We start from the raw sequence: 16,150 nt of genomic DNA, 5'->3' as shown, positions 1-16,150 counted from the left end.
CCGTGAGACGATACACTTCGGTTGTTCCAAGCTTCCCAGTTTGTGTGCTTTGTCATGGCAGCCCCAGAAAACCAAGACGGCGTCACCCCGAGGATGGAAACTGCCCTTCTGTTTCTCGGGGCAGAAGGTGACTTTCAGACAGGGTGTGAAATGTCCTGAAAGACGTGACCTCGACGGGGCAGGTCCCGAGAGCCTGGCCCCAGCGCTAATCCCCGGCTTCCCCGAGCCTGGAGCACCCCGTCCCCTGTGTGCCTGAAGACCCCCGTGTCCCAAATGGTTCCGTGAGGTTCAATCACAATTAATGGGCCTCCTTTGCATTCCCACATCCTTCTAACCCTGCACAAATATACACGTTTATAAAATATATTTTAGGGAGAGGATGTAGGGGTAATGGTTGGGGGGCAGCTTTCAGCTTGTGGAGGTTCTGAGCCCCCACACTGGCCGGCGTGTGAGGAATTTGGGGAAATGGGATGCAGTCCCCACCCTGGAGGAGCTTTCCTCAAATCCCAGAGACAGGTGCAAGTAACGTGTTTGGCCAGTGCTACCTGCAACAGGGGCCGAGACAGGTTCTGGGCAGCTGGAGGGGCTCGGTGCACAATGCCAGGAAGTCCTGTCACCCCAGCCCCCTGGGCCAGTGGGCAGTGGGACTGAGGCCAGGGCAGGCGGTCCTGAAGCAGGGGGTGGCTGTGCAGGCCCCCTCATTGTTCTGAATCAGTTTCCCCATCTATAAAATGAGAACTGTTCTGCATCAGCAGTGCAGAGCTTGTTGGGAGAAGATGTGCTGTGAAGGCTTTGGAGACAATGAAGAACTGAGCAAGTCCTTTTCTTCCTTGATTGGAGCACCGCACCGTGCAGTTTTAGCCAGGGTCCTGCTGGGTAAGTGTCTCTCCCCCAGGGCCGGGTCAGCTCCAGCAGGTCAGTGCCCAGTTAACATATGGAGAAACTGAGGCACAGAGAGGGTGCAGCTCAGTCAAGGTCATGCTGCAGCTCCCAGACATGGAAAGACCCCATCTCCTGGGCACCCATCACTCAAGTTTGGCCTGAAAGCCCTGAGGCCTGAGGGCCAGGTGGCTGGACTAGCACCAGGGCAGGTTTAGGGGCTGCATGCTCCCGGCCACCCAGCAGGGCACCCGCAGCACAGACCAGGGCCCACTGGTGCTCCGCCAGAGCCAGCTACGAAGACCTTTGTGATGTGCTTCTTGAAAGATTGGCCTTGGGGTGGCCTAGGACACTTGAGTTATGTTTGTTTTGGATTGAAGGGGCTTTCTTGGCATAAACAAAGGCAATCAAAGAGCATTTTTCAAGAACAAGAAGCCCAGGAATGTGAGAGTTTTGATTGAAGACCCCAGGCACAAGCTGACTTCTGTACCAGCTCCCCTGCCAGGGTCCTGAGGATGGCCAGGCCAGCTTGGCACAGAGAGGGTGGGACAGGTGCTGCAGGTCCCATGGCCGGCACATAGGAGTGCCCAGTCTCCTTGCTTGCAGGTCTCTGCCCTTCCCAGTACCCACAGGGGTGCCCCACAAGCACCTTGAGATTAGCTTCTTCATGGGCCATGAGCCCCACAGCTCCCCATTTTCCCTCCCTGCTTCCAGGGTGGTGGCCCTGAGATAATTGCTGCTGGGATGGACAATGCCTCCAGGCACTTCCTGCAAGACTTGTCACCAGCCCCGTTGTGGTCACTGGTAGTGTCACCAGCCAGGATTGATTTCCCATGGGGGTCACCCACTTGCAAGCCCACAATTGCCTGGAGGTCTCAAGGAGCCCATCCCAAAACTTGCAAACCCAAATCCCAAGCACAAAATGCATAGAACTCAGCCTGGCCCCCACTCCTTGCACTCCCCACCCCCACCCCTTCTCTCCCACCCACAGGATTCCCCTTCCTGCTCCTCCTTCCCCTGACCCTTGCTCACACCCTTCCCAGTACCCTCAGTGTCCTGCTCTTCTCAGCCGTGTGAACCCACACCCATCCTCCAAGGCTGACTGGAATGTGCTTTTCCCATGAACAGCCACCCCCTGCACCCCACCCTCCCTATGAGCTTGCACTCGCACTGGTGGTCCATCAGCCCAGCCTGCCTCAGCCCAGTTTGGGTCAGTCCTTTGTGGCTGGGGGTCCCCAGCAGCAGACAGTGGGCATCCTGGGGGCAGCAACCTGCTGTCCAGCCTCAGAGGCACCCAGGTCTGGGAAGGAGTGGGTGCCCAAGGGATGTCATTTCTCTTTCTTTCTTGAGTTCTGGGCCTGTGTTGTCCAGCAGGGAGGCCAGTGGTCACCCGCGGCCACTGAGCACTTGGATGTGGCTGCTGCTCCCAAGCACTTGCCTTGGTTCATTTCATATTAATTCAAATTAAAATGCACATACTGAAACAGTGGGAAGTATTTTTCTGTTAAACACAACTTTCTTGCTTTAGTAGGATTCCATTTTACCTTAAGTGTTGAAAAGTTAATGTCTCGATTGAGATGTGTTGTAAGAGCAAAGGGTTCACAGGACTGTGGAACAAAAGAACATAAAACGTCACATTGGTACTTTTCTTATATTGATTGCAAGTTGCCAGGATAATATTTGGGAGATATTGGGTCAAATAAATGTATTTACTGAAGATAATCTCACCACTTTCTTTCTGCTTCTTCAGTGTAGTTAGGAGATTTAAAATAATACACATGGCCTGCGTTATACTTCTCCTGGGCTGTGTTCTAGACGTAAGCTAAAATAAAGAAAAAGCTGCCCACGCAGAAGACGGAGGAAGCTTGGTTTAAGAGCAGCCTCCCATAAAGGATCTGGTTCATGGAAGGTTCAGGCGGCTGGAAACTCCCTGTAGGGTCACAGCGCGATAGGGCTCACGCACAGGCTCAGGAGCTCCTTGGCCACGTTCACAGAAGCTGAATGTCCATAATGAAGGAGGTGAAAGCCAGGCTCTGTGTCCATCCCAGGAGGAGGGGACTTCTGTGCTGGCCCTCAGTGACCACCTGGACCAGGTTCAGAGGGCCTGCTGAGGTATGAGAACCTGTCTAGGTCCTGTCTGTGTGTCTTGGTGGGGCTGTCCCTGCAGAGGGGCCCAGTCTGTTCTGGGTTCAGAGGGCTGAGCTGGAACCAGCTGCAGAGGACACGGGAGTAGATTCCAACAAGCAGACCTGACCCTTGGGCAGGGGGCTCCCCCCCCAGCAGGAAGCTCCCCCTCCACAGAGGTATTCAGGCAGGGCTGGGTGACCAGTGGTGGAGGTAAAGGGGACTTGAGAGTGAGCTGGGTTCTTGGAAGTCCTCAGGGTCTTTCAGTTCAAGGCTCAGCCCCAACACCCCTGTGGGGTGTGGTGGTCTTCGCCTTTGCCTGCCTGGGCCCTGAGTCAGTGGTGGCCTCAGGATTGCCTTCTCCCGAGGCCCCAGACTCCCACCAGCTTGTGCTGGGTCCTGCCCACACTGGAGACACCCCGGGGTTACCCTGCCCCCAGGTCTGGGTGAGCTGATGCAGGACGGCATGGTCGCCAGGCCTGCGGCCTCTGAGGCCAGGATGCTGCTGACCAGGCTTCCCAAGCAGAGCACAGAGCCCCAGAAACACAGAGTCCAACCATGGAGCAGAGACCACAGGGAGATCCCACTGGGCAAGAGAAAAGGATATTTGTTCACGTGCAGGAAATGTCCGGACAGAACTTTCTATTATGGAAAATTTTGAAGGGTGGCCCTGAGCAGAGATGGGCGCCCTGAAACCCCATGCACCCAGCCTCAACTGGAAGCCACACACGTGGCCAGCTTGGGAGAGTGGCGGCCTCTGGGGAGCCAGTTAGGGAAGCCAGGGTGGGGAACCACTTGTGGAACCGGAGCCATGCTGCTTTGTCCTGCTCATTAGCCCTTTCAAACAACAGTGAGGGGGAGGGGAGAAGAGAGCCCTGGGACGGCCATCCCCTCACTGACATGCCTGGAGCTGAATTTGTCACCTCCCCTCAAACCTGCTCTGTCTACCAGGCCCCCATCTCGGGCAAAGACACTGCCTGACACCCAGCCCCCCAGCCCAGAAGCCTGGTGTCGTCTGGACCCCTTCTTCCCCTTCACACCCTGCAACTCCCTTCTAGAATATCTTTCCAGCCTGTCCTGTTTTCTCATTTCCACTGCCACCATCTTCATCTCCCCCCCACTGCCACCCCTGCTACCTACTGCCCCAGCCCCAGCCTCTAGCTCTGCACCACAAGGAAGCCGCACCCAGTGGGGGTGTCACTCATTAAAAACTGGATCTTGTTGCCCAAACCTCCATCTGCTCGACTCACAGGAACTTCAGCTGTGGGCTCCATTGCCCCAGATATTTGTTCTCTGTGGGCGTTTATATGGCAGACACACCCCTCAAAGCCAGTTCCTGCCACTGTTGGCTCCTGACAGCCCTGTAGAGGGACAAATTTGATCACAAACCCTGCACCTGTTGATCTTGCTAGGTTAAGTGTGGGGGTCACTGGGGGGTGAAGTGAAGGGTCCACACTGCCTGGACGGTGGGGCACTTGGGTGGTCTCTGCTGCCTTAACCCGTATCTTCACGGAGCTGTGATGCTGGCCCGTCCCTGCTGAGCAGCCATAGAGCGCGAGCACACTCTTTCGTTCTCTTGTTCCTTGTTGCCCTTGACCCGGGGGTCTAGCCGCCAAGCTGCCTGGACCCTGTGTGACATGTTCCTTCCATTCTCACCTTCATCCTCACCAGGGGCCTCAAGGACAGCCCACCCCCATACTCACACCTGGATGCCAGGTCTCCTCAGCTTGACTAGTTGGGGTGTTCTTTCTCAGGATCCCCCCTTTCTTGCCTACCATGTAGTCTCTTTTGGTGACCCCCACCTGTCTGAACCCCAGGACCTTCCTGGAACCTCAGCCAATCAGTGACAGGGGTGGGAATCCCTGTGCCAGGGCTTCCACACGGACACCTGCAAAGGTGAAACCCGCTCAGCAGATGCCCGTGTCTGTACCTCCCCCACTCTCACTGCGCGCTCCTCTGGGGTGGCCAGGGCAGCCTCAGCTCATGGGCTTTCCCTGTGCTAGGCAGTGCCAGTGAGTGCTGCCATGCTTGGAACTGCTCCCTGGAGGTGCCAGGTGCTTGAGATTCCATGGCTCCCTGATCTGCTGAGGTTGAGCTTAAGGTAAGAGGGGTTCTGCTCCAGATGCCCCAGGATGGGATAGGAAAACAGGGCACCACCTGCCTGTGTGTGTGTGTGGGAGGGGAGGCAGGACTGTCAGCTTGGAGAGATCTGGAACAGCCTCTGCTGTGGGAGGGGAAGGCTGGGCTGACAGTTCACAGTCCATGAAAGGCCAAGAGATGTGGGCCATAGAATTAAAATAACAATAGTGACTGTAACAATGTTACTTAACCATTGATGGCATGCTTACCATCTGCCAGGTGTTGTTCCAAACACTTGACATTTATTAATTATCTCATTCAGTTCTCACAACAGGACTACAGAGCAGGAAGGGTTTTTTCCCCATTTGTTGGGTGAGGAAACTGAGGCACAGATTGGTTAAGTTACCCAAGGTCACCAGCCAGTATGCAGTGGAGCCAGAATTTGAACCCAGGCAGATTGGCTCCTGAGTCTAGCTCTTAATCCCTACAAACCCATGTGCACAAAGCCTTACAGTTTATAAATCATTTTTGCATCTTTTCATTCTCTCCATCCTCTCAGCAAATCTGTATCTCATGTAATCCCACAGTCCTGAGCAAAGGGTGCTATTCTTCCGTGTGTTTTAATTCTATAAAGATGATTAATACATGCATGGGATAAAATAAAAAGGGTACAGAGTGAAATCTACACCTCTCTCCCAATAAGTCCCTTGGTTTCTGCTTCCCAAGGGCACCAGTGTTGTAATTCCTTGTGGATCTTTCCAGAGATATGCTGTCCTTGTCTTTTGTGAATTTATATGCCGCATAATCTTCCTTTAAAAAAGCACGTGAAAGTGGTGGAATATTGTGAACCTTTCAGCACTTTGTTGTCCTGTCTATCACAGTAAGTTGTCTTTGCCAGTGCATGTGGATCTGCCTCCTTTTCAACAGCGGAGGAGGCTTCCATGGTATGTTTGCACCAAGTTGGTCCCTTTCAGGTTGGTTGATCTGTCTGATGATTTTGGTCTTTGTTCTTGCAACTTTTCATTTGTAGAGTTTCCTTTTTAAATGATTTTCTGGATGACCTGACTTTTTCTTTGCTTTGTCTGTGTGTGTGTGTGTGTGTGTGTGTGTGTGTGTGTGTGTGTGTATCTCTTCTGATATTAGGAGGCCTGCTGTCATCAGTGTTGCTAGTGGTGAGGTGAACAGGCATTGCCAACCCCCATCTGTGGAAACAGGCTTGGAGGAGCAGTGGCTTGTCTAAGTCTATGCAGCCTGGGAGGGGTGATTTAGGACCCAGCTCAGGCATGCCTGCCCTGGACTCTAGTCCACTCCTCTCTCTAAGATAGAGAGCAAGAGTAGGAATGACCAGCAAGGGTTGGGGGAGGAGGGGAGTGGGGGGACCCAGAGGCCCCGGGGGGAGTCTGGTTTACAGCTGCATGAGCAGGACGGTGAAGACTTCAGGGCAAGACCCACACTGCGGTGCATGGGGGAGGGACAGGGTTCTGCATCTCCCGAGAGGCTGTCAGGGATGTCTCCAGGTGTCTGTGAAGAAAGGTTTTATGTTCAAGGAGCTTGTTAAACTCTAGGCTGGTGGTTCTCCACCGGGGGAGATTTGTTCCCCCAGGGGACTTTGCCAATGTTGGCCATCATGAATGTGCAGTGGGGGCTCCTGGCTCTAATGGGTGGAGGCCAGGGGTGCTGCCTAACATCCACCAGTGCACAGGACAGCCCCCAGCACCCAGCCCCGATGTCAGCAGGGCCAAGTGGAGAGATGCTGCTCGATGTTAAGTCTTCTTCACTGTAGGACTCATCAGGACCTTTACTGGGAAGAGTGGACAGGGTTTCTCAAAGGGGTGGAGAAGACGGGGTCTCTTGTCTGAGGTTCATGTGGTTGGATCATTGTCCAGGGAACACACTTTGGGAAACAACCTTGATTGTTTGTGGAGAATTCCTGCAGGAAGGGTGAGGCAGAAATGGCACTTGGTACCTCTGTTGGTCCTTAGTCAAAACCCAAAAGCAAAAGAAAACCTGCAGCAGGCCCGAGGCAGCCAGAGTGCCGTCCGGAGGAGGACGGGGTGAGGGCAGCCCTCGCTGATGCCTCTTCCCGGGCCTCGGTCCCCAGGCACACAGGGTGACCGTCCCTGCTTGGGAGGCTGCAATGGGGAAGGTGACGAGAGCTTTTCCTCCCGACTCTTTCTCTTCCCACGCCTTGCTCTGTATCTCACATTTTCCTTTCTACTGTGGGGTGATCCCCCCAAGTTCAGAGGGGAGGTAAGTGTCCCTTGGAGGCTCGACTGCCGCGCCCCTGCCCTGCGCTCTGTGCAGCCACAGAACATACCTTTGGGGCTGGGAGTGGGGAAACCTGTGCTCCTTGAGCACCTACTGTGTGCTAGGCCCTCCCCACTCCCCTGTGGGGGCTCAGAGGCACCCTGGGCCAGAGTGGACCCCGTGACTCTGGGGGACCAGTGGTCAGCAGCTGCAGCTTGTTCTTAGCTGGTGGCTCCGTGGCAATGTGGGGGGAGGCAGGCATCCTGGGGGTCAGCATCATCCAGCCCCCACTGCAGTGCTACATCGACGGGGCTCTGAGCAACAACTTGCCCCTCGAGGACCCTGACTCCACCATCACTGTGTCTCCCTTCCACGGGACCATGGACGTCTGTCCCCGGAGCACGTCGGCCAGCCTGCATGAGCTGAACGCCTTCAGTGCCAACTTCCAGATCTCCACCAAGGACTTCTACCTGGGGGTCATCTCCCTCTTCCCCCCCCAAGCCTGAGGTAGGTCTGGTACCCCCTTGCAGGATACGGGGGCTTGATCATGACCGAGAGCCCCACATGTCAGGCTCCATGTCCCTGGGACCTTCCTGAGCCTCAGGGCAGTGAGTCCTTGTGTCCCAATTCACACAGCCAAGGGGAGGCCGAGCAGGACCGGCCTCCAGAGTGTGGGCTCAGCCATGTCCTGCATGTTGTTTCCCTCCCTGGATGAGGTTGAGTTGGAAACGGCACCTCCAGCAAGAGTGCAAACTAATACTACCTCTGCCGAGCTTGACTTCCAGCCAGGGCTGCCCTGTGCCCCCTGCTGTCATCCCCATATCTCAGGGGTTCACTGGGGACAGAGGTTCAGTGAGTTGTTCAAAGCCATACAGCCTGCAAGTGGGAAACCCAGGACTCCACCCCAGACTGCTGAGACCCGTGCTCTCCCCTGCTGCCCTCGAGTGTCATCCAACTGACCCACATTGTAGAGGCAAGGCTCAAGCTGGCAAGAAGATGAGCCACAGACAGATATTTCCTGTGTTTCACCCCTTGCTGTTTCTGGAAAAGGGGAAATTTAACACAAACAGGTTATTGTCATACCACACTCCTCTGCCCCACCTGTGCCCCGGCTTCCTCATCTCTTCAACCTCTCCTGTTTGCAGAGGGCTTTACAGTGGACAAAACAAGGTCATGGTCACTTGCTCTGAGCCTCCACACAGCCTGAGGGGCAGAAAGCATCAGCCCCATTTTCCAGACAAGAAAAGAGTGGTCCCCAGGGAGGTGGCACAGCTGCTCTGAAGTCACACAGTGAGGGGAGACTGAGCCACTTCCACGGCCCCATTAGAGGGGCTCTGACCCAGATGGGCAGCCATGGCTCCCGGGTTCCTCTTTCCATCTCAGGCTCATCCTGGAAAGGAACACTGAAGGGACAAAGTGCACCTGTGTCCTGCCAGTGCCAGGTGGTGTCCCAGCCACCCCAGGCTGGGGGAAGGAACAGAGGAAACTGCAAGAGCAGCCAGCGAGGGCATCTCAGAGGAGGGCAGTGAAATGGGGGGAAGCAGCCTGAGCAGTGTGTCCTGCATGCGCTCCTGTGGCCCTTCCTAGTGAGACCTGGGGTGCCTGGGTCCCTGAGCCCTGACGTCTGGGTCACTTGGGGAGTGTAGACTGGGCTGGTCACCGCTGGTAGATGGCAGGTCCCTGGCCTGTGACCACCAGTCGGGGGGCGGGTACATCCTTCCCACCCCAGCTGCCCTGTGTGTTGGCAGGTAGTGGCCGACCACTGCAGACAAGGCTACCCGGATGCCCTGAGGTTCCTGGAGCGGTGCAGTAGGTGACCTGCCCCCACAGAGCTGACAATGAGAGGGGGATTCTGCTCCACATGAGCCCCACATTGATGCTGCCCCCAGGACATTGGTGTATTACGGACCTGGGCCCACTCATTCTCTTCCGCAGCTTTTGCCCTGGACTTGGCCTGATCAAGGGACCCAGAGAGGGATGACACAAGGCTCTGCTCTGTCCTCAGGGAGATGGGGTCCCTGAGGGAGGGCTGCCAGGGCTGTGGGAGCCCATAGGGGGCACAAGACCCTGCCTGGGGTGCAAGGAAGGCTTCTTGGAGGTGGTGATGGATAAGGTGGGCTTTGGTTATGGAGAGTGTGGCAAGGTTGCAGACAGAAAAGCAGAGGCCATTATAGGCAGAGAAGAAGAGCACAGAGTCAGGTGCCTTGAGGGAACAGTAATGCAGTGTGGCAGGACGTGTGTGTGTGTGTGTGTGTGTGTGTGTGTGTGTGTGTCCGTGTGTGCTCATGGTTGGTGGGTGGGCCAGAGAGGTCTTCTGGCCTGCAGAGCTTGGATGTGATCCCACAGGTTCATGTTTTCAAGGTGTTTCCTGAGGCTTCAGACCTCGTCCTCGGTGCCCTGGGCTAGAGCCCAAGCAAGCAGTGCAGTAGGAAGCATCGGCCGAGCACCTGACACGCGCCCAGCCCTGGGCCCGGCTTACATATGGGTCTCACTGGATTCTCAGAGGAACCCTATGAAACAGGTCACAATGTTCCCTTTGCACAAGAGGGAAACAGCACAGGGTGATTAAGTCACCAGGGCTGCAGGTGTTGGAACCAGGATTTGAACTCTGGATTGCATCTTCAGGGTCTCAGATCTGATTGGTCTCTTGAAAGGGGCAGGAAAAGGGAGCAGAGCCGGGCTGGGGAGGGGCAGGAAGGGGTGATTAGGGAGGAGCCCAGAGTCTGTCCAACAGCAGGTCACCAGAGCTGGGGTTCGGTGTTGGGGGTTGAGGTTGGCATGGACCGTGTGGACAGTCAGAGGGAGTCATTTTCTCTGTGACCTTCCAGAAAGCTGACCTGTCATACTTCCCCTGTCCCTGCTGCCCCAGGACTCACCAAGGAGCCAGTGCTGTGAACTTTGGTGCCTGAGGAGCCCATGTCCCCAGCTGTTGGGACCCAGGATGCCGGCCATGACCAAGACGAGAAGACAGGCCTGGCTCTGAACTGGGCAGTGCCCAATGTGGTGGTCAAGGACACGCCCAACTTTGAGCAGCTTTCACCGGAGCTGGAGTCCGGTACTGCCCCTCCCTCCCTGTGCTTGTCTCCCACCAGGCACCCTCCACTTGGAGGCCTGGAGCCAGGGCCCCTCCTTAAGGTGCTCATGGCCCAGAGGAGGGCAGGCCTCTTGATTTCTGAGCACCTTCTGAGTGCCAAATGAGGCACCAGGGACATTTTGCATGTTGTGCCCTCCAGCCCTCACTGCAATCAAGGTGTAATCCTTACCCAGTTTCAGTGATGGGGAAACTGAAGCTCAGAGAAAGAGAACAAGGGATTCACTAAGGTCTCAAGCTTGCAATTGGGATTCAAAACCATATCTGAGCCCAAGAAAGCCAGGTCTTTGTCCTCCACCCTGAAAAGGGCAGGAGGGGCTGGAGGATAAAGGAATGATCCACACAGAGGGTTCTGGACTTGCCAGAAAGAGTTGGACTCATTTCATTCTCCCAATTATACCCTGCGGCTGGTTGTGAATTATCCTGATTGGACACATGAGGAAAAAGCAACACAGAGAGGCTAAGTGACTTGCCCAGGGTCACACAGCTAGCAAGTGGCAGAAGCAGGAGTTTTGCTCTGAACCCTCAGCCTGCTGTCCTTCTTGGTGACACAAATGTCACAAGTGCAACCACAGGAAAGAACAGGTTTCCACAGGCACAGGTATTAGTAGTGGGGGTGGGTTTAAGCAGCATGTAAGTGAGGCTTGAAAGGAGTTGTCCAGGCAAAGAGAAGGTGACAAGCAGCCTTTGTGCAAAGGGGACAGATGTGCAGGGGCCTTGGGGAAGAGAGAGGAGAGCTGGGTGGTCCATAGCAGTAATGAGCTCAGGGGTGGAGGCCTTGGAGGGCCAAGCAGGTGGACTCAAAAGCTGCAGAAGGGAGGTGGGGGGCCCCTGTGTTAGTGTTTGTGGGTGGGATGGCCCTTGCTTTGCAGAGCTCCCTGCTTCTCTGAGTCCTAGTCATGGAGTTTCCTGAACTGAGATGGGAGGGAGAAGCCAAAGAGGCAGGAGGCTGAGAGGAGTGGAGATGACAGCTGAAGGCAGGGCAGGTACATAGGGAGTGGGTGAGAGGTGGGGGGATAAGGAGGGCACCTGTCCAGGGCTGCAGCCCCCACAATGGTGGCAGGAGTGGCCTGATGGCCTGGATCTGCACTGAGCCTGTGAGGTCCCAGCTCTGGACTCCGGAGCCCTGGATGTGTCCCTGCAGCCACTGGGGAGCCACCAGAGAGCCGCCTCCAGCTAGCCCCTCTCTGGGAAGGGACCTGGTACCTGGCTGGGGCTGCCCTTTACAGGCCTCCTTTAATCCTCACACCTTCCCAGGTGGGTGGGTCCTGCAGGTACACCCATTTTACAAGGAAGGGAGCTTGGGTGCTTAGAGGGGACTTGTCTACACACACAGCAGATAGGGGTGGATCTGATCCACAGGCTCTGTCTGCATTTAATGGGCTGGGGACTTAGAGGTGGTCAGAGGCCCATTTTTGCCCCGTGTGCCCCTCTCATGGCCCACTGACTTTCAGGCTGGTCTCTTCTACTCTGGTCAGGTCAGTGAACAGGGATCCAAAATGGTCACTGTGGTCAGAGCTGCAGCTGCTGTTGTTAATGACAATGATGTGTTACTCTTATACAGGGAGTCATGATGGGGGCTTGTGTTCCATCCTGGGGTCCATAGACAGACTTCCCAGAGGGGCAGGAGGGGTGGAAGAGCTCAGAATCCGACAGGCATGGGATTCATACTGACTCTGCTCCTTGCTGGCAGTGGTCCTTGCTCAGGTGAGTTCTCCACTCTGACCCTCAGTCTCTTCATCTGTATGAAGGGCCCACCATGCCATCTCATGAACAGTGGTGACATGTCCCATGCTGAGGGCCTGGCTTCCTGCTGGCATGTAGTAGGGCTTGACCAATGGTTGTTTCTTCCTCTACAGAAGGGGGCACCCTCAGGGATCTGGGAGAGCTTGGGAGTGGCTCTGGCTTCCTTCCCTCAGGGTCACATTTGAAGGAGCTGGCTGCAGGGGTGGGTGGGGCTCCCATCCATGGCCACCAAGTGTATTGAGCCATGCTGGGCTTCTCTTGTAGCAATGAGGAGAGCATGTGAGGGGGACCTCAGCATCTGGACCTGCTTCTCCCAGTCACGACCAGTGTGGGTGCTGAAGTACCTGTTGCTACCCTGCACACTGCCCTTTGAGTATGTCTACTTCCACAGCAGAAGGTAAGTCCAGGCTGGGGGTCTATGGAAGGGGCTGGTTTATGGACAGGTTTGTGGTAGAGACCAGCCCCCATGGCAGGAAGGGTGGCTGACACACTGGTGTGCAGAGCTGGGAGGGGAGGGGCTGAACCTGGCTCTTCTCCTTGCCCTACCTGGGGTTGGCTGTGTGACCTGGTGTCTCCTCTGAAACATTGGTCCAATGCAGAGGTAGTGGGGTAGCAGGTATGGAAATGTGGGGCAGCCTGGCTTTCCCCCTTATTGTCTGTGTGACATTTGGCCCATCCCTGCATCTGTTGGGGCCTCTGGGACAATGTGCTCTTCGTAGGCTCAGGTCTGGCTCAGATTTGCTGTGTGGCCGGGCCCCTTCCCATTCCTGATTCCTGGGTTCCCTTCCCATTAAACAAGGCCCTTTCAGGTGAGACTAGCTGTGGTTAAGCCCACACTGCTCTAACTCTTCAGCGAATGGATCACTCTTCATCATTTGTCTACTCATTCCACTGAGAGTTACTGAGCCCATCAGGGATCAAGCCCTGGCTGGGGGTGAGGGAGCAGCATAGATCCAGACCCCATCACTGGCCTTGTGGCCCCCTCATGCCCACAAATCCTCACACATTCACCCTTGCAGCCACACCTCTGACTAGAGCTCTCTAGGGGAGGTCTACACTGCCTGTGAGCTGGGACAGTTCTCAAGGGAGCTCTCAGTCAGGAAGATGAATTTGCCCAGAGAAGATGAATTTGGAGCTATAATTTGAAGGATGAGTAGGAGTTCACTAGGCATGGAGGGAAGGGAGAAGCCTTCCAAGAAATGGAACAGTATGTGCAAAGGCCCTGGGGCAGGAAGGAGTAAGGCCCATTCAAGGAGCAGATAGGGAGGCTTTTCCAGCTAAGAACAAGAGCTGGAGTGCTTGGTGAGATGGTGCTGGGGAGCCTAGTGAGGCCTGGACAGATGCCTTGGGAGAGATTTGAGGAGGAGAGGGTTACAGTCAGAGATGTGTTTGAGGAAGGCCCTTGGCTGCTTGGAGGAAGTGGCTGAAAGGGTGCAGGTGGGGGTGAGAGGTGACCTGGGGAAGAAGTACTGGGCTGAGCTGTGTCAGGAGGGAGAGGAGGGGAAGGATGGGTGGTGACCCAGAGGAGGTTAGGAGCTTCCGTGAAGGGGGCTGTGGGTGGGTGGGGAGGGGTAGGAGGCAGGAGTCCATGGAGTTATGTCCCCATATGACACATGAGGAAACCGATGCTCAGGGGGATTCTGTGACCTGCCCAGGCCATGAGGTTAAGGAGCAGGGGAACTGCGGTGTACTCCAGGCCTGCCCCTCTGACCCCTGGCTTCCCACTAACTGGGCCCTGTGGACTTGGTGACCCCAAGTACCCAGCTGCTTCCATCAAGTTCAAGTACTTCATGGATCCTCCCTGACCATCACGCCACCACAGGTGCCTGTTTCTATCCCAGCTGCTCTGTCGTGTTGGGCAGCACTGCTTGGGCCCTTTTGACCCCACCCCCATTACCTGTGGGCCTGGTGTCCTGGCTCAGGGACCCTGTGGCTCTTCTCTGGGCCCTGGGTAGGGTGGGCTTGTCTGGCTGCATCCCGGGGAATTCCCAGGCATTGCTGAGGCTGGTCTGTCTTCCAGGGTTGTGGCCTGGCTGCCCAAAATGCCTGTGGACCTAGGCTGGCTGTGGGGCCTGCTGAGAATCTGGGCCCTCGACTTCTATCCCAGGATGAAGGCCTGGCTCAGGCCAGTCAGGTGAGGTGGGCAGGGGGCCTGCAGGCCTGGGTCTCGGCTCCTACAGCATGGAGCAGGAGGGGCTGTGCTAGGTTGGGGGAGGCACCATGGCTTCCCTGGACCCTGGGTGAGGCAATCTGCATCCTCTACCTGCCCACCCATGTCCCTCTGTCCATCTATCTGCATAGCCATCTGCACATGTTTTTTGTGCACTGCTGGGGGCTGGACGTGGGTTCTGATCACCCACGTAGTTCAGGCTGCACGAGCTGCCTGGTGGCATCACTATGGTGAGGTCCGCAGGGGGCTGGGACCCTGCTTTTCAGGGTTCCTCCTTCCAGGCTTCCCCACAGCAGCCCAGGCCAGGCTGACTCCTCTCCCTACAACTTCCCCTCATTTGCCTCTCTCAGTGGTTGGAGGGCTCTCTGTGCCTCCCTCCCCCAGTGATTTTTTAAAGCAAGAAAATCAGTGCTGCCTCCCAGGGAGTGCCTACACCTGGAAGCTTTATTCACTCAGCTCAGTCAGAATTTGGGAGAAGAGTGACTCAGGGCTGGGGAAGGGATTTCCCCACTCTGGCTTCACTTCCCCTTCAGGGAACCCTGAAGCTCTCAAAACTTGCTGTAATGGGTATTGACCACCCTGCAGCCTTCCTGTGCCCAGGTCCCTGGAAGTGGGGCCCCTCCAGCCTGGAGGAGCTCCTCCTGCAGCATCGACCCTAGAGCCTCTGGATGCCCATCGGGCCTGAGAGCACTGGGCTGGGCCATCCTGGGTGCTGGTCTCTCCTGCACCTCTTCAGACTTTATCCTGTGTGCTCACATCTGCCCCCTGGGCTGTGAGTGATTCAGGCCTGAGTGAGGCCCGCCTCTGTCTCCTGGAGCTCAGAGCCCAGGGGAAGGCTCCTCTTTCCTCTCAGAATCTAATCCTGAGTGCAGGAAGGGGTCACACCAGGCACTCTGGAGCCCTCATTCCTTGGGACTCAGGTATTTGTCTTTGGGTAGAGGCCTGGCCTGCTGTTGTGTCCCTGGGACACTATGCCTTGGTCACTTTGCACACGTATTGGCTCCATAATTTTCATACTGGGGAGGTCTGGTGACACCATCTGCTGGGAAGAGGGGCTGGGGTATGTCACAGATTTATGTTTGCAGAGCCCCTTACAGAAGATGAGGAAAGGTCAGATGCCCAGATTAGAGGTCAGGGAGCCAATGGGTATAATGGGGTAGAACCTTCCCACACTTGGATCTTTCTCCATCTTTCTCTGTCCTGCAGTGGTCCCCAAGGGCTTACTACACAGCTGTTCTCTTTGACAGCCTTGATCTCTGACTTCCTACTGGTCCATCCAGTAGGAGACAGCCTCAGGATTTAAGGAGTGGGGTGGGAGGAGCAAGAGGGGTCGCAGTCTTCCAAATCCAGCTTCATGTGCTGTTGTGGGGTGTTCCCACTGCCCCTTCTACACACCATCCCCCAATTCCTCAGGAATGTTTATGGTCCAGCAATGCCTCTACCCCTTCCCTTTTTTCCTCTGCTTCTTGGGTAGAGAGGATACTGGGCACTGGAACCTCCTGGGGGTCACTGGTCTTCCTGACATCAGAGCACAATGAACAGTGTGACCCTGACCAGTTGCTTTGGAGATTCCCAATACAAAGAGATAATGAGTCAACATTCATTCATTCATTCACTCAGCTTACACTTCAGGAATTAGAGGCTCTGGGATACAGCTGTCAACAAAACTTTCATTTTGGTGGAGGGGGGGTGGTGCGGCAAATGCTAAATAAGATTATTTCAAGGAGTGATAGTGCTGTGAGACTAGGGTGAGTATGATGTTAGGGGTGTAGGGATAAAATTGCAGAGGGTGCTCAACAGGGCCTCCCTGTGGA

General features: G+C 55.7%; 1 protein-coding gene across 1 annotated transcript; it reads left to right on the top strand.

Annotated features, from left to right (window-relative positions):
• The first annotated feature begins 7,571 nt into the window (after positions 1–7,571).
• Positions 7,572–15,021, top strand: LOC119542518 (patatin-like phospholipase domain-containing protein 5). The gene is given in 7 exon segments (XM_037847330.1): positions 7,572–7,820; positions 7,822–7,836; positions 9,078–9,138; positions 10,199–10,384; positions 12,431–12,563; positions 14,187–14,300; positions 14,937–15,021. Coding segments are annotated over 7 exon segments (843 nt in total).
• The last annotated feature ends 1,129 nt before the right edge of the window (positions 15,022–16,150 follow it).

This window comes from Choloepus didactylus, chromosome 8 (genome assembly GCF_015220235.1).
Source record: "Choloepus didactylus isolate mChoDid1 chromosome 8, mChoDid1.pri, whole genome shotgun sequence".
In the NCBI taxonomy this organism is placed as follows: domain Eukaryota; kingdom Metazoa; phylum Chordata; class Mammalia; order Pilosa; family Megalonychidae; genus Choloepus; species Choloepus didactylus.
The sequence above is the reverse complement of the archived record's forward strand: the minus strand, read 5'-3'. Positions and strand labels throughout refer to the sequence as shown.